The 23,950-nt window shown below is 38.0% G+C and overlaps 1 protein-coding gene across 2 annotated transcripts in view; it reads right to left on the bottom strand.

Moving 5' to 3' along the window:
* Positions 1 to 23,950, bottom strand: part of ARHGAP24 (Rho GTPase activating protein 24) — an 881,574-nt gene that overhangs the window by 452,278 nt on the left and 405,346 nt on the right. For both annotated transcript variants that reach the window (XM_024993366.2, XM_005208198.3), the window contains exon 2: positions 2,317 to 2,516. In XM_024993366.2, coding sequence (XP_024849134.1) covers positions 2,317 to 2,496 — 180 coding nt within the window. In that variant the 5' untranslated portion in view covers positions 2,497 to 2,516. The remainder of the gene's footprint in view (positions 1 to 2,316; positions 2,517 to 23,950) is intronic.

Here is a 23,950-nt window from a genome sequence, read left to right as displayed (position 1 = left end):
ATCTTAGAAATACTATGAATTAAATTAATTTTCACTTCAATTCAAATTTCATTTGAATTGATCAGAAGTTTTTGCATTTCTTATTTAAATTTCCAGCTTTTTATCAAAATAACTACATTGCACAGAATACTGTGACTCTGTCAATCTTCTGAGAAACCCCACAGAGGACAATAACCAAGGCAATTTGATAATATCCTCTTTGAACAGTTTAAGGGGTTCATATACATATTCTCTGACATCTGCAGGTTCTCAAATTTTAGAAACATTAAGCTCAATCTTGATCTGTTGTAGCCAATCTTCATTACTAGAAGGTACGTTGAACTCACCAAAGAGTCAGAATGATTGTTTAGTCTGTTTCAGTTCTCCAGTCACTCAGGTCCTAAAACCTCCGTTTGTTCCCCTAATCCTTTGTTTAGATTCTAGATGAGACCTAATTAATGATTTAATTTGTACTCATTCTGGTTAACAACCCAGCCCATCCAAAGTATGCCAGAACAAAAGTCCATAGAATAAAATATTGAATGTTACTCATCCATCTCCTTCTGTATTCAACATGGTCCTCCATATCAAAGTTTCTATAATGAATGCCCCATGTTCTACTTTTTTTCACATTAACCTGAGTTTGGTAAAAATAATTTTATGTTCAAGATAATACCTTACTGTATTACATAGTATAAAACAAGGTACAATGAGAAAAGAACTCTAGAGTATAAGATAACAAACAAGACTCCTTTGCCTCTGATCTCTATATGAAGGTGCTTATCTCAGCCACAGTTTCTTCATTTGTAATAATAACTCCCACATTCCCCACTGTTTTGCTATAATGAAATGAATGTCATTGCTGTTGCTCAGTTGCTCAATCATGTCCAACTCTTTGTGACCGCATGGACTGCAACATGCCAGACTTCCCTGTCCTTATGGAAATGCCTTATAGCTGTCATGACATAAATACGGGATAATCTTATTAACTTATTTATGAGATCTTTGAATGAAAGCATATGAACTTGGACTTAACTAGAGGCAAACATGGCACCACAATCTAACTCTGGGTAATATGCTTTATACCTAAGCATTGATTTCTTCATACATGAGGCTAATCCTACCTCGAAGGATTATTCTAAGCATTTCATAACATATATATACCAATTCTTAGTCAAATGCTTGGCCTTGGTAAAGGTATGCTAAAAAATAGAAATTTCAAAAAATGAGTGGAGAATGTAATTTCATTGCTACTTTTATGTATTAATAATTCAGTTAGACTAATGAGAAGTTTGTTAAATTATGTCTGAGGAATTTAAAATACTAAAGCAGAGCCTTGATCCAACTTCCTAATTAAGTTCTCAAATTTTAATACAAGGAAAATAGCCCCAAGAACATACCGTTAGGGATGTTTATGTAAACTACTCTAAAACATTTTTTCTCTTAGTTATGTATTTTATAGATGTAGATGGAGGAAAAACACAGAGGGAATGCCTCCATTCCCATCTTCTTTCATCAATTGATAAGCAATGATCACAGCTAAGAAAGCTTGTTGTAGCTACAGGGAAGGATGGAGAATTTTTCCTAATTGCAACCCAGAGATCTGTGGCTGAGGAAATGAGAAGTAAACAAGCAACTAAAAGACCATTAAGAAACCACAAAGAAACACAGAAACTATCCCCGGGGGATTATATTGTGTATGCTGGTTGGATGTATCAACACTGTCTGGGTTTAGCACTACATCCATATTTTATATGAGTTAAAGCAGAGAGAAGCCCCCAGAGAACAGTTATTGACAGTGTCTCATAAATTAAAGTTCCACTTACAGTTTTCCTTCAAATCTTTCAACTTGCTTCTGAGAAAAGGAAAGATGCTTTGGCTACAATATATATATATATCTTCTAACAGAGGTCCATTAATATTTTCATATGATAACCCCCATGTCCCCTACTGGTTTGCTATGATGAAATCAGTAACAAGTATGGAAACGCCCTATAACTGTCATGATACCAATATGAAATATTCTTTTTTATTTTTTTGAGTACTTCTCCAAGATATTCTTATTAATTTATTTATGAGATCTCTGGAACTCAGATATTTTGGTCCAGCTTAGTAAAAGTCAAAATTAATATTCAACAAGTATAATTTGCCTCTTGGCCTCAATTAGCAAGTTTATCCTCCTGAACCAAAGTAAACAATGAGTAAAAGTGTGAAAGATGCCAGTGAACTGAAGGAGACCAGGGAGATTGAGTTGACGTCAGTCTCCAAGTTTCTAGCAAACCCCACCACTTCTTAGGCTACTAAGCACTACAGTGCTTTTTATTTTTTCCTACTTACCAAGGGCTTGGTTTCATCTTCATCTTTGAAGTAATAGAGCTGATCACCCTTGAGCACAAACCAACGGGTATGCCAAGTCTTGACAAAGCCTCCTTGCTTCCTCAGCCACCCACACTTCACAGCATTGTTCCTCCCTGGGCCTTGCGGGGAGTTCTCCATGGAGTCATTGTTCTCCTCCATTATCAAGCTGATGGACTTTCCTATGTAGCAAACAAAAAACAACAAAAATAAAGTGCTCTGATATAGCCAACCCCCTCTTAAATTACCTGTCCCTTTAAAAAAAAAAAAAAAAAACACGCTGGAGGAACAGTGAAAAAGGTACATCAACTCACATTCCAAATTTCTAGAAGCAAACCACAAATGTGACAACAATATTCCCGGAGGAAACTTGGACAGAGTTCCTCGTGTCTTCCCTAAATGAGCTAGTCAACTATGTGATAATATCTCTTTTTTCCAAAGTAGAATTAAAGAATAGGAAAGTTCTAGACGAAATGTGTTAAGAAGTTGGAGGAGGCAGCTATGCTCACCACTACACCATGGTCACAAGAGGCAATATTTGAAGACAAACTAAAAACCACCTAAAAAAAAAAACAAACCCAGGACTCTCGTGATAATGAGCCTCTGTGTCTGGTGTGCACTGATTGGAGCCTGCTAGTGCAAGCCTGTGATTATTTGAGCAAACTTAGTCTCACACATGTTAAAGTTTAGAGGGACTGTTTTAAAAACCTCAATGGAAGGCATTTGTTTTACATATGTGAGAATTTCTCAAGCTGTCTCTGCCTCCCTCTCTCCGAGTATCCCCTTGAGAGTTTCTTTGGCTGGTCAAGAATTAGTGCAGCTGAAAAAAGTTGAGGAAAAAATTGCAAACAAATGAAAAATAGCCCGGCTTGGCCAGTGCGTCTCCTTCAGACTTCTGGAAGTGAGTGGTATGTTCCAGTCAACTGCATGATGAAGAAAATTTCGGGTTATGCAGGAAGGAACACAAGGCCACACACACGGTACATATCAAGCATATGAGTCTATCTTAGAGCCAATATTAATCTACAGGTGAGATGCTAAGCTGCCACAGTAAGAAGCTAGTTTTCTGGAAGAGCCAGGGAAAAGTAGTTAAGAACAAAAGACATTTTCCTGTCCCAAAGGCTTCCTGCAGGCTTTTGCTAATGTTTATTCCTAAGCATTTTTCATGAAGTGAAAACTGCACTCTGACCCTTCTGTCTTTCTTGAGAATATAAGGATACAGATTAATTAATAAAACATAGAATAATTCTGTGCTGGCATATTCATGCCAAAGCTTCTATTTTTTCAGCTTAATTCCAGAAAACAAGTTGCTTTCTATCTAGTCTTTATTTCACCACGAATTTTTTCAATTAATTTGTATATACACAAGTCTAGTTGTATACTCCATGAAGTTTCCATTGTCAGCCCTCGACTATCTACATTTCTTCCTTGAAGGTACAAGGATCAACCCTTCCATCATCAGACCTCTATAACTGAAGCACTATGAGAAACGCTTTAGCTTCTATGCTAAGATGCCCATGGAGGAGAAGGCTATGGAGATGGTGGGGAAGTGCCCACACAAATATTTCCAGCATCTCTGTGGTGACCTGGAGGTATACGCTGCTCATGCTGGCCGCAAGATATGAGGTCAGAGGACCTGAAGCTGCTGATGCGAAGGCAGGGCCTAGTCACTGACCAAGTCTCCCTGCCTGTGCTCATGGAGCAGCACCTGCCCCTGGGGTACGGGCTGCTACTCACCCCTTGTGCATTCCGTCTTCCCTGCCCCGTAGTGGTCAGGCCTCAACACCTGCCCTATCCTGGTTTCTTTCTTTTTTCTTCCCACTTTATTTATTTTTAATTGGAGTACAATTGGTTTGCAATGTTGTGTTAGTTTCTTCTGTACAACAACATGAATCAGCTTTGTGTTATGCTTCCCTGGGGGGCTCAGATAGTAAAGAATCCACCTGCAATGCAGGAGACCTGGATTCAATCCCTGGGTCAGGAAGATCCCCGGGAGAAGGGAATGTCAACCCACTTCAGGATTCTTGCCTGGAGAATTCGATGGACAGAGGAGCCTGGTGCAGACTACAGTCCATGGGGTCACAAAGAGTCAGACACAACTGAATAACTAACACACAACATGCATATATCCCCTCCCTCTTGAGTGTCTCTCTTACCCCCCGCCTTCATCCAACCCAAGTCATCACAGAGCGAAGCTCCCTGTGCTTTACAGCAGCTTCCCAGAAGCTATCTGTTTTACACATAGTAGTGTATGTTTCGGAGAAGGCAATGGCACCCCAATCCAGTACTCTTGCCTGGAAAATCCCATGGATGGAGGAGCCTGGTAGGCTGCAGTCCATGGGGTCGCTAGAGTCGGACATGACTGAGCGACTTCACTTTCACTTTTCACTTTCATGCATTGGAGAAGGAAATGGCAACCCACTCCAGTGTTCTTGCCTGGAGAATCCCAGGAGACCGGGAAGCCTGGTGGGCTGCCATCTATGGGGTCACACAGAGTCGGACACGACTGAAGTGACTTAGCAGCAGCAGCAGCAGTGTATGTATATCAATGCTATTCTCCCAATTTGGCCCACCCTCCCCTTCCCCGCTCCCTGTATCCACATGTTCAATTTCTCCACCTGCATCTCTATTTTTGCCCTGCAAATAGGTTCATCAGTACCATTTTTCTAGACTCCATATATATATATTTATATTATTATATTATTAAATATATAAAATATGTGTAATACATAACATCATACTAATGTTTATTAATTATAATTACAACTATTAATCATATACATAATATATATATTAATATATAATTATATCTTTGAATTCAGTCCTGCCATTCCAGTTACAGGGGATGAAGAAGAGCTCTGGTTCTATATACTTCTTATTTTGATCATTTCAACCATCCTCTGAGGAGTTCTGCCTCTTCTATATGTATCCCAATCTAGTTCCAGCCTTGCTTTCTATCTTCATCTCCTCAAACTACTTTTAAGCCTCATGTAGGTCATTTGACTACCATCTGTTTCATTTAGTACCCACTTTTCCCTTTCTTATCCTGAAACACCTTCCGGATGAACAAGCTCTCATCTCTACAAACATCTTGAAACTTCCTTTGGTCCATAGGGCTTTCCCTTGGCAATCACCACTCCCTGAAAGAAACAGTTTCCCATCATGTGTGTGCATGTTGTGTGAGCAGCCTAGATCATGCCTGATGCTTCCAGTTTGTTCTGCCCTTAGGGCAGGATCTTTCATCCCTTTCTTTCATAGTATTTGACCTAGTGTAAAGAGCCAAGTAAACCTCACTCTAAATGAATAATGAATGCTGTAACTTAATATAGATAATAAGTAAGCTCCTTGGAAGGAAAGCTACGACAGACATATACAGCATGTTAAAAAGCAGAGATATCACTTTGCCAACAAAGGTTTGTATAGTCAAAGCTCTGGTTTTTTCAGTAGTCACGTATGAATGTGAGAGTTGAATCATAAAGAAGGCTGAGTGCCTAAGAATGGGTGTTTTCAAATTGTGGTGCTGAAGAAGACTCTTGAGAGTTCCTTGGACTACAAGGAGATCAAGCCAATCAATCCTAAATGAAATCAACCCTGAGTATTCATTGGAAGGACTGATGCTGAAGTTCCAATACTTAAGCCACCTGATGCGAAGAGCTGACTCACTGGAAAAGACTCTGATGCTGGAAAAGACTGAAGGCAAAAAGAGAAGAGGGTGGCAGAGGATGAGATGATTAGATAGCATCACTGACTCAATGCACATGAATCTGAGCCAACTTCAGGAGATAGCGAAAGGCAGGGAAAACCCAATGTGCTACACAGCGTCACAAAGAGTCGAACACGACTTAGTGACTGAACAATGACGATGTGTATTTAGACCACCCTAAATAATCTTTTTTCATTTCCTGGCATTTAAACAGTTCACATCTACACAGCTTGCTATTTCATCATCACCTATTAATTCTTTAACCAAATATCCTAACTTACAAATTGAATAAGTCCTTAAAACAAACATTTCAACACACACCCCCACATGCACACATAAAAATCTAGAATTCATTGCACAACAACTTTTTTTCTTTCCAGCCCTTTATTTCTTTCCTTTCATGTTAATGTTTTCTGTTTAATTTGAAAAATCTCCTCTGAAATGCTTCAAGATAATTAGCAACCTACCATCAATAATATAAAAAATAGAAGTGCCCAATTCCACATTTGTCTCCTATTAATCCTTAGTAAAAAACGTGTGCACATTTGAATGTGGTTTATTATTCTTCTTGCATATGTTGTTTATAAGCCTATTCAAACCAATGATAGCATCTCTCACTGAACCCCTGGCTACAGTGCCCAAATTTTCATGACTTCAGATTGCATCAGAAAGTATTTCAATGGTACTAATTGTAACAATCATTAAAACAGAAATGAAAACAGATTGTATCATATCCCTAAGGGAAAATAATACCACAGTTATTTTGATTGAAGTTAAGTTTTACTAAGATAACCATAATTTTTATAGAGGAGTCTTGATATTTCTGCAAAAATCAAAAGCTTCAAATTCTACCCTTCATCTTTAAAATAAGGATGTTGGACTGGATGATTTCCAGCTATGGTCCCTTCTTGCATGCTGAAATCTACCATCTCTGTAATTCCATAAGCATAAGGACACCAGATATCCTCAATATTTAGTATAACATCTGACATATGGTGAAGCTCAATCAATGTTTGATGAATTAATAAATTTTGCAATAGGCTTGGTGCTAGATATCTAAGAGTGAACATGATCTCCTTCTGAAACCTGATCTTGCCCCAAACCTGATCTTAGTAAAGGATACCATGTTATGCCCAGTTAGAGGGGAAAAAAAGGTGATCATTTTAGATTCCTGATTCCTCTTCACCCTGAACATCAAATGTATCTGTAAATTCAGAAAGTTATATGTCCAAAAGATATTTCAAATCTATCTAGTTGATTCCATCTCCATCTCCACTCTATGACCCAAGTCACCACTGTCTTTGATTAGATGATTCTAATAGCCCAGAATCTAGTCTCATTGCTTCCATTTTTAACCACAAACATGAACACATAGGCACATGCTCACACATTTCCTTCTCCACAAAGTAGCCAAAGTGAGCTCTGAAAAATTAAATCAGACAATGATTCTCCACATGGAAAATTTTGATTGGCTCCTACTGTACTTACTTTAAAATCTGGAGGCATAAACATGGTATCCTGCTGCTGCTGCTGCTGCTGCTGCTAAGTCACTTCAGTCGTGTCCGACTCTGTGCAACCCCATAGATGGCAGCCCACCAGGCTCCCCCGTCCCTGGGATTCTCCAGGCAAGAACACTGGAGTGGGTTGCCATTTCCTTCTCCAATGCATGAAAGTGAAAAGTGAAAGGGAAGTCATTCAGTCGTATCTGACTCTTCGCAACTCCATGGACTGCAGCCCACCAGGCTCCTCCGCCCATGGGATTTTCCAGGCAAGAGTACTGGAGTGGGGTGCCATTGCCTTCTGTGAAACATGGTATAGAAGGCTCTGAATCATCTGGCACGTGTTTACCGATATAATCTAATCTCATTCTACTTCCTTCACACTTCCCCCCATAACATACACACTTTAAAGCTCTGAACAGTATAGTAACACTAGCTTACTTTCAGTTCTGGCAACACAGAAGCTCCTTTCATGCCTTGAGTTTTGATGATTGCTGATCTCCACCTGGGCTGCTCTGCCTCATTCTCCTAACTTTACATGGTCCATCTCTTCTCATCCTTTAAGTCTCAGCCTGAAACCTGCCTCCTCCAGCTGTCATTACTAATCACCTAGCGAATCAGCTTCCTTCTTGTTATTCTCTGCTTCTCAGGTGGCTCAGACAGTAAGGAATTTGCCTGCAATGCGGGAGACCTGGATCTGATCCCTGGGTCGGGAAGAGCCCCTGGAAAAGGGAATGGCTCCCCACTCCAGTATTCTTGCCTGGAAAATCTCATGGACAGAGGAGCCTGGTGGGATACAGTCCACGGGGTCGCACAGAGTTGGACACAACTGGAAGACTAACACTTGCCCTCTGTTATTGTCTATCCCTGAACTCTGTCTTCTGTCTTCCTGACACTTCTCTAAATTGCTGTTTCTTCAGCTGTTTACTGCTGATCACCCCTTCAGGATCCCATAAACTTCATCAACTCAAGGACGTCCTTCTTCTTACTGCAATATATCCAGTGCTTACTTGCTATTCAGTAAACAACTGTCCAATCAAGGAGTGAAGCCATGTAACAATCACAATAGAATTCCTACAAAGAGTATTTCAGAAAGTTGTAAATTTGCATTTAATGCCTTAAAGAATATGGTCTACTTTAAGAACTTGATTTTTTTTTTCCTTTGGACACAGGAGACTTCCATTAGTATGAAAATTGTACTAAACACAATGTCAAAGTCATCAAACTGAAGTGAACCTGAAATTGCCCTTACTGAAGAAATTCAAAACTTCCTTTTCCTTGGCAGGAAATACATGTAATCAATTCTGGTTTTGCATGAAGGAACGTATGGTTCACTCACTTGGATTCTGAGAGAATGTTTAACTGAATCTGCACTGGGAAAGTATTTTTCTTGTGGTCAGGCTATGGCAGCTGGGTAGTTCATGAGATTTCCAGTAGGACCAATGACCTCAGTGTTTAGCAAAGCAACATAACAATAATATAAATAAATGGTTACCCTAAACTAAAACAAAAACAGAATTAAGTTAACTTGTATCTTTACAACCTGAATGATAGCTACTGTACCATGCTGGGGCTTAAAAAGATCCCCTCATTTGATGGGATCACAGCTTTAAATTATTTTCCAGCAGTGGAAACTGGTTTGTGTATCTACTCGTATGGTTCTTTTTGCAATCAGATGGGCTAGGAACACATGAAAATATTATATGAAGCAATCAGAGATGAATTTCATGCTCTTAACAGAATTTTCTAGATGCCAATAGCCACACACATAGGTATTTATATTTGTAACTTTGTTTCAATAAAGAATATATATATATATATAAACACACACATAAACAAAGATGTTTATAAATAAAATGCCATATGACATAGAGTTGCAATGTGTTTGAATTTACCTACAAGACTAGTTCAGGAAACACAAGAGAATAGCAGAAGAGAAGGAAGCTAGAGGAGAAGAGAGAACATGTGCTCCCACACATGTGGGACAGACGGGAGGTGCATTTTCACAGCAAGTGTCAGCTGCCTGAGCTCTGGTGGGGAGAGTGTGTCACAGTGCACGCGTGATCCCAGAGCCTCTGCGTACATACAATTTAACACCACATGGCCGCTCAACACAAACTCCCCGCTGTTGTTCAAAAAAATAGGGATCTGTTCTGTTGCTATGAGAAAAAAAAAACAGATATAAAACTGCCAGAGTTGGTAAAGTACTGCAATTTGTGAGTGATGTGTGTAACTTTTGAGAGTCGTTTTGTTCACATCCAATTGTCACCATTTGTGTTGATACTGGAACCTAACACCTTTGTAAAATGAATGTGATTACACTCTACATGAAGTATAACTACAGAGGACCAATATACATCTGAGTTCTAACCTTTCTCTTTTTTTAATATAAATTTATTTATTTTAATTGTAGGCTAATTACTTTACAATATTGTATTGGTTTATTTACAAAAAAAATGTCTTGTAGCTGTTGCTAACATGCTGGTTTGTCGAGCATTGCTGTTGCTACTGCTGCTAAGTCGCTTCAGTCGTGTCCGACTTTGTGCGACCCCAGAGATGGCAGCCCACCAGGCTCCTCCGTCCCTGGGATTCTCCAGGCAAGAACACTGGAGTGGGTTGCCATTTCCTTCTCCAATGCATGAAAGTGAAAAGTGAAAGTGAAGTCGCTCAGTCGTGTCTGACCCTTAGCGACCCCATGGGCTGCAGCCCACCAGGCTCCTCCGTCCATGGGATTCTCCAGCCAAGAGTACTGGAGTGGGTTGCCATTGCCTTCTCCAGCGTTAGTACATTTTATTGAGCTGTATGCCTAAATGCTGGGCTTCCCTGGTGATTCAGTAGTAAAGAACATGCCTGCCAATGCAGGAGATATGGGTTCGATCCCTAGGTTGGGAAGATCCCCTGGAAATGGTGATGCACTCCAATATTCTTGCCTGGAAAAGTCCATGGGCAGAGGAAGCCTGGCAAGCTCAGTCCATGTGATCGCAAAGAGTTGGACATGACTTAGGGATTAAACAACAACATGTCTAAATGCTAGCATATAACCTTTCTACAGGTAATGGTTCACACACAAAAACACACAGAATAAACATATGATGTGTATATACTCACATACACACATATATGCATGTGCTCACACACGTGTGCATACACATGTATATACATGTGCATACCTACATGTGAATACACACATCTACACATGCCATTTACAATGTAAATGTACATTACTTTTGTATTCCAACCCTCTATGATGAAAAGGACATCTTTTTTTTTTTTTTTTTTTTTGGTGCTTAGTTCTAGAAAGTCTAGTGGGTCTTCATAGAACTGTTCAACTGCAGTTTCTTCAGTATTAACAGTTGGGGCATAGACTTGGATTACTGTGATGTTGGATGGTTTGCCTTGGAAATGAGCTGAGATCATTACATTTACAAAGAATATGCAAAAGACAATTTAAAGAATTAAATCTTAGTAGTCTAAGTAACTGCTAACTAAAGAAAACTGATGAATGAAAAACAGTTCACTTTCTGTCCCTCACCCTCTACCACTCCATCAGAAAACTAAATCAAACTGTGATACCTACAAGGCAATCAGCACTGTAAGTCACATGGTACAGTGGATCTAATGGATATTGTTTTAGATTCAAGATTAATTCCAGGAAGCCAAATCTGTTTTTCAGGAAGTAATTGAATTTTCTCTAAAAATCTCTTGAAAGGACCTTGGGTTTCATACATGGTTGTTTTCACTTAACTTCTCTCCATCCCTCAGCTCCTCTAGAAAGGCTCCCCTAGAGCTACTGCTGTCCCCAGTCTGATTTTTCCTTCCACGAGCTTCCATGTCACTCTGGACTGAGCCTGTACCACATGCGGCCATATGCTTATTACTGTTCAGTCTCCTACAGCATAACTCATGGAAGATAAGGGCTCCCTGAAAACCCCCCCCACACACACTCTTCTAAATACTAAATAATTAGAATATGCTAAATACTCAAAGGTTTGTTGAATAAATGTAGGTGAATGAAGAAATAAAGAAGTAAACAAATCCATCAGTCAGTCTTTGGGGCCTAACTGAATGGACCTCAGGGCCCTCAAGGTTCCCCAGAGTGCAGTGCAAAAATCCTAAACTATTTGATATTATTATATATGTCAATGAAGGGGCTTCCCTGATGGCTCAGACAGTAAAGGATCTGCCTACAATGTGGGAGACCTGGGTTCAATCCCTGGGTTAGAAGATACCCTGGAGAAAGGAACAGCAACCCACTCCAGTATTCTCGCTTGGAGAATCCCATTGACAGAGGAGCCTGGAGAGCTATAGTTCATGGGGTCACAAAGAGTTGGACACAACTGAGCGACTAACACTTCCACTTCCATACCAATGAAAGGGCTTCAGTCCAAATTCCTTCACCTAAGTTTTTAGTGGCTTAAAGCTAAACCAAACTTCAGAAATTGTTGAGCAAAGGGAACTCCCATTTTTTTCTCAATGGATGTTACCCATAAGTATAACTCAAGTTAAGTAAAGAAATATTTCTTCTTAAAACTGAAGAGTCTAAGTGTGAAGAAAGCAGGAGAATTGAATAATGTATAACAGTCATGAATACAAAGTTTAAAATAGTCACCAGAAGAGCACACCTGGGGAAAATTTAGCAGTAATAACTTTGTAAATGTGCAGTTATTTTCCTGAAGAAACACTAAATATCCTGCTCCTTGATTCATTTGAAATTAAATTGTCCAAAACAACAGAGAACAGACAAAAATAGAAAATTATGTACCTGTTGGTGTGGATCAGAATGTCAATCTATAGTTTATATTTTAAGCTTCAATGTTTCCATATTCACTTGAAAAAAAGTTTAAATATTTACTTTGTGTTTGTTGTATGTTTAATGACATTCTTTGTAGAGAGAATCTGCTTCCACTTAAGGAGGTTTTCATTCAACTGGGAGAAAAATATTCTAATATATATTTAGATGTGTTCCTACTGACACATCAGTCTCCAAGGAATTAGAAGAAAAAAAAAAAAAAAATAGAGACCCACTGGAATTCCCAAGGGTGAATAGAAACAAAAATCAAATTAAAACAAATGCTTTACCGTTGATAGAACCAAGAGAAAAGGCAGATACATGGCAACTATATTGCTACTCTTAAGCTCATGAAAGACGTTATTAATTAATCACAGTTCTTTTCCTGAGGAACCTAGATGCATTTCCAGATGCCTTCTCAATTCAGCACTCTAGACAGTCACAATCAATCAATCACATACAAAAAGGAGAGACAGACTCTTTGTTACTTTGATTCTATAAATAAACCAAGAACTGATAATATCCCTCCAACAGAAAATAGAAACTCAGGTGTTCCCCAAGAGAGAATGCCATTTGAAATGAGTGATGGATTCATTTTGATATTTGGCAAAACTAATACAATTATGTAAAGTTTAAAAATAAAATTAAAAAAAAAAAAAGAAAATCAACTTACTTTTTCTTTTTTAATTGAGGTCTAATTGATATAACATATTAGTCTCTGGTGTACAAAATCAATATTTGTAAAGATTGCAAAATGATCACTGTAAGAAATCAAGTTCACATCAACCTCAATATATAGTTACAAATTTATTTTTCTTGTGATAAGAACTATTAATATCCACTCTCCTGGATACTTTCAAATATGTAATACAGTATTATCAGCTCTCATCATCATGCTATACATTACATAAAAATACTAAACACCTCCCAAATTTGCAGGGGCCATGTAGCATTCCAATTTTAGTAAACACGCTGTAGAAACAAGCAAGGAAGTCAACTTCTTTTAATGGAAAAAACTTAGAGCGCTCTGACATGCGAGTTCTAATACGGCAAGTAGTATTGCATCATATGGCCACAAAAACAAAGCAAACAGATCTAAGCCAAGAACAGAAAACACAAGTTGAATGTCCTTTGTTTTATATTAACTAACTCCATCTTTGACAAGACTCTTAAATAAAGGATCAGAAAGCAAATTTTATAAACATCTCAATGTTTAGGATTTTGTGTGCCCTTCCCCTCCCTTATTCCTAGTTCAGTTTTCATTAGTAAAACTTTATTTTGAAAAACTGTCTCAGGGAACAAAGAAGATTTCCCTCTAAATCTAAAAAGTAATGGGATTATAAATCTAGAGTATAGGGGAACAATGGCAGCAATAGAAGTGAGCTTTCATGCACAGTGGGCAGAGTGAAGAGAGCAAAGCTGAAGCAAATGGGATGCTGAGTAAGACAGGCTAAGGTGGGGAGAACGCCCCAGCTGGGTCTTCCTCTCACAATAGGGAAATAACCTCTGGGCCCATCAGTTAAAGAGTTCCTCCATCTCTATCTCCTGATGGCCACATTTTTAGACAAAAGCCTGTCTAAAAAATACTTTTGATGTCAGACTTCTTTAATGAAGCCAACCCAGGAAAATCAGATATGCTGTTGATTGCATTATCATATCAAGGCTCTCTATGGGGGGGCCAGCTTTTAATTTAATCACACTTCAAAGAAAATATTATACAAATAGGCAACTTTGGCTGAGATAGTCATTGTCTACAATGAACTCTCAAGGTTTTTCCTTCAAATGCAAGCCTTGAGGTGCTTAATGATTTCCAGTAAGAACCACTTCTTCTTTTTTTTTTTTTTTTTTTGGTCAAGTAATCCTGTTGATTGAACATCAACCTAGAGCTTTAAAGTTCTGGAAAAATACTGGGCACTCTTATCTTGCCCTAATCACTGAACCACAGTTTCTCTCCCAGTGGTTTATTTTATTGAGGTATTAACAATCCAACTTTTTCATTTTAATTTGAGGAAATTGGGGAGATGTCAAAATGAAAATACCTGACTGCTCTTCCACTTCATTCAGCATCATTCACATCATGAGGGACCTTGATGTATTAAACTTTACTCTTCCATGAGGTACCATTAGTCTCATATAATTTGAACACATTTGAGTTCTTCTAAGTATCTAATTAATTCACACTTCAGTCTTGGATGAGCAGAATAGAAATCTAGCTTTACTGCACCTGAATATATTTGGGTTTCATTAAAGATAAATGAATATCATATATAAAAAGCCATTTTTTTAACTTAATTTTCATTCTATACATTACAAAAAGCCATTTTTTAAAGTAGGAATCTTGGTGGGTCATATGATATTTGGAATGTCCAGAAGCCTGTCCTTGCAGAGCCCTCTGTCCCTCATTCCATGTAGTCTCAGACGGCAGCATCATCCCACAGCCACAAGGTGGCCTAGACTTGACTATGCCTAGGTCCTGAGCTCCCTAGCAACAGTGACCACCCCAGGAAGGGGGCGTGTGACTAAAGCATTGCCAAGTCAAGTTCTTCTTTAGGACTACTTTAGTGACACTGGAAGCATGAGCATCTGGGATGAATGAGGCTGAAATCATTTATCTCCCCTGGCCTTAGAAGACAGTGGTCTTCACAATGAAACGATGCAGAGATAAGCAGATGTGAGAAAAGCCTGGAGAGAGCCCTGGAATAACCATCCTAATCCAGCTCCTGAAGTCTTGGCCCTTGTGTATCTTCCTTTAATCCTATGAGATTTGTCTTAGTCTTCCCAGCAAAGTGAGCAGATAAACTCCCATTTACCTACTCTAGCTTGATGGACAGGGAAGCCTGGAGTGCTGAAGTCCACGGGGTCGCAAAGAGTTAGAAACGACTGAGTGACTGAACTGAACTGAACTCTAGCTTGAGTTGGTTTTAATCACTTCTACCCCAAAAAGTTTTTCTTAATACCCAAAAAACATTCTTTACCAAGTGAGCCACCAGGGAAGCCCAACTAAACACAGCACAGCACCCCAAAAAGTTTTTCTTAATATCCGAAAAACATTTAATGACAATACATATGGGAAACCTTTCTTTAAAATAATTATTATCTAGATAATAAATCTAGACTTACAACAAAGAGCTTTCCCTGCCCTGTATTATACTTAATTCAAATGAATATTCAAAATGAATATTAGGCCTAAATTTAAAAGCTAACACTTCTAGAAGAAAACACAGGATAATAAATTCACAACCTGGGATTTAATTTTTTTTTTTAGAAAGCATATAAAAATAACAACCATAAAAATGTATAATTTAGAAATTACTAAAAGTAAAAACTTCTGTTCATCAAAAGACATCATTTATAAAAAGAATAGACAAGCCAGATATTGTTTGAAAATGTTTACAAAAATATACCTGCCGAAAGACATACATCCATAATATATAAGGGTTTCTACAACTCACTAACAAACAGACCAAAAAAATTAGAAAATGAAAATAAATTAAATAAACCCTTTACAAAAGAAGTTATACAAATCTCCAATAGTCTCACAGAAAAGTCCCATCACCGTCAGTTATCAAAGAAATGTGTACTAAAATCACAATGAAATATCATTACATAAACATTTGAATGGCTACACTTGAAGACAGCTGATGACACCAAATGTTGGTCAGGATATGGAGCCATATCTCTGAAAAACCAGAATTTTCAGACATTGCTGGTAAGAACATAAATAAAACAACCACTTTGATAGAAAGTTTGGCAATTTCTTATAAATTTAAACATAATTTTACCTACAATTTACCAATTCTGATCACTAATGTTTAACCAAGAGAACTGAAATCCATATGCTCACAAAAATATTTGTACAAAAATGCTTATAACTGTTTTATGTGTTAGCCTCAATTAGAAATAACCTGATGCTCATCAACAAGTGAGTAGATAAACAAATCATACAGTGAAATGCCATTAGCAATAACGAGAAAAAACTACACATATACATAACAACATAGATGAATTTCATAGTTATTATAATGAGTAAATGAAACCAGATACAGGAATATACACTTCATGATTCCATTTATATAAAGTTCTAGAATAGGCCAAGCTGGTCTATGGTGATAGAAATCAGAAAAATGACTACTCTGGAGGGGTTGGGAAGGGGCACAGGGACTTTCTCAGGTGATAGAAATGACATATCTTTATGGGATATGCATTACATGGGTGTAGACATCTGTCTAAACTCATGAACTGTACACTTAAAATTTATGCACAATCTATGCTGTTCTAATTAGACATGATAACTCAACACAGTGCTTGAGCCTGGCTTGAATTCTGAGTCAAAACAAAATACAGAGAGAGAGCACATTATAGGAAAATTGATAAAAAATTAAATATAAACTGTGGATTAGATATTATTTTATCAAATTTAAATGTTCTCATTTTGATCATTGATAATTATGTTATTAATGCAGTTATGTGACTTGTTTTTAGGAAATACAAATCAATTATTTTAAAAGGTATAAGATGTCTTCAAATTATTTTCAAACAATTCAGAAATAATCATAAACACACACGTATATATGTGTATGTATACACACACAGAGAGAGAAAGACAGAATGATACATGAAACAGAATGTAAACAATTGGTGACTTGGGGTTAAGGCTGTTAGGAATTCCTAGTACTATGCTTATAACTTTTTTGTAAATGTGAAAGCATATCAAAACAAAAAGTTATACAACCCATATGCCTTATTGAGTGCTGACTCAAAAGAGGTGCAGATTTTGTTCTTCACTGGATCACCATGAGTAAATTTCACATACGCTGCTGTAGTTGAAAAGGCACCACACTAGAACTTAGTAAACATGTCTTTGAAATTACATAGCTACCTGACCTTGAGAAAAGCATTTGATTTTCTCAGCCTCCGTCCTCTAAGCCCTCAAATAAAGACACTGAATGAACTATTCAGTATCTAAGAGTTCTGCTAACTCTATTAATACAATGTTGTGAGTCTTAGAAATGGTCTTTTGACAGCATTATACTTCTAAAGGTAAAAGGATTCGTAGGAAAACTGTTCTAGTTCATTTACCGCTAAGACCTCTAAATGAAAAAAGACAGTAAATAGAGTAGAACTCTTGTTCTATTCCTGGCCCTCTATATTGAATTGCTATACATTTTATCACTGTATCATTTGATTTTTTGAAAATGCCATACTTTAATTTAGAAGACTATAAAAATAACTACCACTGAAATATATATGACATTTTCTCTGCTTTTTATAGAAATACGATTTTACTTGTTTATTAAACAATATATGGAGCGAAAGTGAAAGTCACTCAGTTGTGTCTGACTCTTTGCAACCCCATGGACTCTACAGTCCGTGGAATTCTCCAGGCCAGAATACTGGAGTAGGTAGCCTTTCCCTTCTTCAGGGGGTCTTACCAAGCCAGGGATTGACCCCAGGTCTCCCTCATTGCAGGTGGATTCTTTACCAGCTGAGCCACCAGGGAAGCCCCAACAGTATACAGCATTTACTATATGCTGACACTATATATGATATATGTGTACATGTATATGTATGTATACACTTATTTAATCCTCACAACAGTTCTATGAAGTATGATTATTATTTCTACTTTACGGATAGGGAACCTAAAGTACTAAAAAGTACCTACAATTCTACTGCTAATGAGTAGCTCTTTGAAAACAGCCATGCAATCAAACCTAGGCAGAGTGGCTATAGATTGTGTCTTAATCACAATTCTATATGGGCTGAAATATTACATAAAAATAAATTTTACAAATTTTACATATTATATAAAAATAAACTCTAGCTTAGAATAGTACACATATTTTAAAAATTCCATGAAAAAAATTGATCTGAGTCATAAAACTTTGTCATAAGAATAAATACACATATGTGTATGTATAATATATATACACAAATTATGTTCTTTAATTATATACATAAATGTCTATATAGATGAAGACTTATTTTCCAGATTTATCAGTAAAATATTTTTACCTTGATATTTATGCACAGATATTTCATTTTGAGTTAAAATTCTAATAATTGGCAGACACTTCCATGTGAACATCTTGCCACATTGATTTGTTGCTCTTTCCGCTTTAGCAGATTGAAGGCAGTCAACTGAAAACCTGAGAAGTTACAGGTTGTCTGTTCTTTGCAGAGGGCCGGAAATAAAGATGCCCCGCCTTGCTCAGCACACTCTTAACCCAGGGGAACAAAAATGAGGCCTGTGTGCTTGGTCCTTCATGAGAAAATCAGCAGTGAAAAGGACAAGTTACGTTTTGCTTTATAAAAAAAGAAACTATGGAGCGCTGTGTCATTTCAGTTGGAAAAGTACAAAGTTAAGTCCTGAGAATTTTATTACAGCTTGAGTAACATCTGCTGCCTCACTCCAGGTGCCAATATCTGTAGTCACCTGCTTAGCTCAGTAAGGCCCCCCTAGATGCTGGAAAATTATTCATGCAAATCCCAAATTCACCTTTCATGAGATGTAGGGTAGGGGAAAATGCAAAGCTGAATAACTCAAGCACGGGTACATTGAAATGGCAATGGAATGAACTGAGAGAGAGAAAAGCCAGAGTGACAGCAGTAAGAACTGGAACCCATAATGATTTAACATGTCACATTACCTTACAAAAATACTAATAATTACTAATATTTATATATAAGGCTTCTCATAAATTCCACATAATCTGAAATTCACACTCTTCTTATGTTTTTAATATGGACCACTTTAAAGTCTTTATTGAATTTTTTACAGTAGTGCTTCTGCTTTATGTTTTGGTTTTTTGGCTGTGTGGCATTTGGGGTCTTAGTTCCCTGGCCAGGAATTGAACCTGCACTCTCTGCATTGGAAGGTAAAGTCTTAACCACTGGACCACCAGAGAAGTCCTTTCCATAGATTCTTTATAGTCCATATAATTCCATATAATCCCTGACAAAATCATTAAAATATAGAGCTGATGTTCATACAATATATAGGGTCTAAACGGCTAAGGTGACTTGCTTCAGCCATAAACCTAGCAAATCTGAGAGAGAAAATGAAAGTCATTCAGCCGTGTCCAACTTTTTGTGACCCATGGACTATAGCCCACCAGACTCCTCTGTCCATGGACTTCTCCAGGCAAGAATACTGGAGTGGGTAGCCATCCCCTTCTCCAGGGAATCTTTCTGACCCAGGGGTCAAACGCTGGGTCTAGATTCTTTACCAACTGAGCCACCAGGGAAGCTCAACAAGCATCTGAGCAGATATTATTTTACTCTGGATCCTAAGAATGTTCTCTTTTCCTTTTTTTCCAAACAAACTACAGTGCTTCCTACTAACACCATCACCTTAAACAGACCACAGCGTATACTTACTAGCTTTCCTCAAAACTGAAGGGACAACTAATACACGGCATAACAGAACAAAGAGTGAGCACTTAAATATTTATTACGTCATAGTTTGTGTGTGTGTGTTACTCGTTTAGTCGTGTCCAACTCTTCGCAACACCATGGACTGTGGCCTGCCAGCTCCTCTGTCCATGAATTCTCCAGGCAAGAATATTGGAGTGGGTTGCCATTCCCTTCTCCAGGGGATCCTTCTGACCCAGGGATCAAACCCATGTTTGCTGCATTGCAGGCAGATTCTTTACTGTCTGAGTCAGGGAAGTCCCATCATAGTTTAACACTGTCTTAAAAATGTATAAGATAAAATTAACAGACTATTGAGGAAATAGTCTAACAGTATTGACTTTTCATTGAGCTACTTTAGGATTTCAGAATTTAAACATAAAAAGGAGATATTACATGAAGAGTCACTTATAAAAATTCAAGTATTAGCACAACTTTAATTACAATCAGAGTAAGAAGAAAAATGAAACATGCTTTAATGGCTGCAGAAAAATTCTGCCTTCCAACAGGGTTATGAAATGTAACACTTGGGTTAATTAAATATGAAGTCTAGTGATATCTTTTATAAGAAGGACAGATGGTCAATTTCCAATTAATTAGAAAAATAATCATATTAATACTTATCATCAAAACTATAATAAACACAATTCAGTCTTGCTTTGAGACTCAGAAGCCATTCAGAATCTTGTAATAGTATAAAGGTCAGTTTTATCATTAATAGATCACTAAATAATCCAGATTCAGTATTATTTTCTCCTGCCCAGCTAAAGAAGTGAAAAGTGAAAGTGTTAGTCACTCAGTCGTATCCAACTCTTTGTGACCACATGGACTGTAGCCTGCCAGGCAGCTCTATCCATGGGATTCTCCAGGCAAGAATACTGGAGTGGGTTGCCGTGTCTTCCTCCAGGGGATCTTCCCACCCCAGGGATCCAACCCAAGTCTCATGTCTCCCGCATTGGCAGGTGGGTTCTTTATCACTAGCGCCACCTGGGAAGCCCTTGCCCAGCTAAACTAATAGTTAACAATAGTATTCTTTTTGTCTTACAACTAGAAGATCCTTTTTTCCTAGCCTCTTCATTCTCTTTATCCCAACTAGCTTAGTTCTACCTCACTACCATCCCTTTGCCTCACATCTGTATGACTTCATTCTAGTCTAGTTTGATGCTTCTAAGGACTTTCTCTCAGTGCTACTGTCAGACTGGTCATTCTTAAACATGTATTTTATATAGCCCAGAACCTTCAATTGCTTCCAACTGTATGGCACATTATGTTTAAATTTAACCTCATTTTCAAAGTATCATAATCTAACCCATCTTACCTTTCCAATTTATTGTTCATTGCCCCTCAATAAGCGCCCTATGAAACAGTTATCCAAATCTGTGACTCAGCTTAACACAAACACACAGTTTATTCTTACCTCCTCCTTCTTGGAACTTACTACAACTAAAATAATCTTTCTTCTTCATCAACACAACAGCAAACACACAATTCTTACTATGCACCAGGTGATATCATAAGCACATCACACTTGTTGGTTTATGTAATTCTCACAATAACTTTGCAAAATAGATACCACTGTTATTATCTTCATATTACAGAAAGTATAACGCAATCAAGGAACTCACGCAAGGTCACAAAGCTAGTATAGTAGAGCAACAATTCAAACCAGGCAGTTCAGTTCCAGATTTTCACCTTCAACCACTGTCTATATACTTCTTGATTACTAATTAATAAATGCACTCGTTGTCAGTGAAACAGTTACTAATTATTTCACATATGCTACTCTTATCTCTTTCATTGTGAAATTATACCAAGGGATCCTTCATATAAGATATACTTTGAGCTCCAAACATGTGTTTCTAAGGGAAATCATTTTAATCAAAGAATCAAGGCAAAGACCTAAGAATTATAGTCAGTCAGAATACATAGAACTACAAATACTGTCATCAACAGTCCTCTGAATCAGGACTTGTCTGGCAAGAGTACTGAGAGGCTAGAGGCTGGAACATGGGCTGGGTAGCAGCTGCTTGGGGTGGTTCTACATTGGAGAGAATGCAGGTCAGCTTTCTGCTTGTATGAAAGACTAGAGATTCAGGAAAACTTGCTTTGAAGCTCCAGTTGTCAAACAAGTACACTTATTGGGATTGTAGGTTGTAAATCAATAAAAATAGAAACATGTCCTAAAGTTACTCTTACTTTTTCTTCACATAACATTGGGAAAACATAAATAACCCATGTTAAATTATCATTGATTAATATGGCAGAGTGGATAGCACCCCAATAACCCCTCAAAACTTTGTAGGGCCGGGAGTGACTGCTCATGCTGATGACCTGAAGGAAGAGTTAAGTAAAGTCTGGACAACACTTAGAAACAACAGAGTCACTTCCCTCACTTTCAAATGAAGCATACAACTTTTTGAAATAAAAGAGAAAATTCTCAGGTTTCTACACTCTCAAGATTAGAGACTCATACTTCAAGGTCCAGCTCAAGTGTCAACCCACATGTAAGATTTTCTTTTGCATAATTAATTACTGCTTCTTCTGTATTATAACAGCATTTTATAAATATCTCTATTGGATTACATATAATGACTGTTTAGAAAAGGTGTGGACTTTGACTTTCTAGACTACCAATCCAAATGTACATCAACAAATGAACAGATAAGCAAATTTGATATAATCATGCAATTAGTACAACTCAGCAATGAAAAATACTAATTATTAACTTGTAAAACAACATGGGTAATTCTAAAAATCATTAAGCTAAAGAAATGGTGGAAGATTTTAATTTCTTGGGCTCCAAAATCACTGCAGATGGTTACTGCAGCCACAAAATTAAAAGACACTTGGTCCTTGAGAGAAAAGCTATGACAAACTTAGACAGAGTATTAAAAAGCAGAGACATTACTTTGCCGACAAAGGTCTGTATTCTCAAAGCTATGTTTTTTCCAGTACTTGTGTATGGATGTGAGAGCTGGACCATACAGAAGGCTGAAAGTGAAAGTCTCTCAGTCGTGTCTGACTCTTTGCAACTCCATGGACTGTAGCCTGCCAGGCTCCTCTCTCCATGGAATTCTCTGAGCAAAAATACTGGAGTGGGTTGCTATGCCCTTCTCCGGGGGATCTTCCCAAGCCAGGGATAGAACCCAGGTCTCCTGCATTGCAGGCAGATTCTTCACCATTTTAGCTACACAGGAAGCCCCACCAAAGAATTGATGCTTTTGAACTGTGATGCTGGAGAAGACTGTTTAAGAGTCCCATGGACACCAAGGAGATTAAACCAGTCAGTCCTAAAGGACATCAACCCTGTATATTCATTGGGAGGACTCATGTTGAAGCTGAAGTGCCAATACTTTGGCCACCTGATGCAAAAAGCTGACTCATCAGAAAAGACCCTGATGCTGGGAAAGATTGAGGGCAGAAGGAGAAGGGGACAATAGAGAATGAGATGGCTGGATGGCATCAATGACTCAATTGACCTGAGTTTGAGCAAGCTCTGGTAGATAGTGAAGGACAGGGAAGCCTGGGGTTCTGCAGTCCATAGGGTCACAAAACGTTAGACACAACTTAGTGAACGACAACAAAGAAACCAGACACAAAAGAATAAATCCTAGTGTCGAGAACTGTGAAGGATCTGAGATATTACTCAATGTGTCAGCTTACAAGTTTCAGGCAGGTTGGCAGAAGACACAGACTCTCGGGTCACAGATGAAGGACTCTGCTACTCACAGCGTTAGGAATACCTAGAGTACAACATCTGCCCAAACAGTGGGTTGTATTACAGGAGATGAACCTGGGGGATTTAGGAGCCTGCTTCTATTTTAGAGGACAGTTAAGCCACCTGATTTTGCCACAGGGAGACACATTATCTCTGTTGCACGACACAATAACACATTTTACTCTTTTTTAGGAAGAAGGGGCTTCCCAGTTGGCTCAGCGGTAAAGAATCCGCCTATCAATGCAGGAGAAGCCAGTTCAATCGCTAGGTCAAGAAAATCCCCTGAAGAAGGAAATGGCAAACCACTCCACTATTCTAGCCTGGGAAATCCCATGGACAGAGGAGACTGGTGTCCATGGGGTTTCTAAAGAGTCAGACATGACTTAGCAACTAAATAACAACAAGAACAACATGGTTACTGAGATGAAATTAGCCAACTGAATATTCTTAGTAAGTTCTCATAAAGGCTGGTTGCACTAAATTATTTTTTTAAT

Source organism: Bos taurus, chromosome 6 (assembly GCF_002263795.3).
Source record: "Bos taurus isolate L1 Dominette 01449 registration number 42190680 breed Hereford chromosome 6, ARS-UCD2.0, whole genome shotgun sequence".
Classification (NCBI taxonomy): Eukaryota; Metazoa; Chordata; class Mammalia; order Artiodactyla; family Bovidae; genus Bos; species Bos taurus.
Note: the sequence above shows the minus strand (reverse complement) of the source record. Positions and strands in the feature narration are given on the sequence as shown.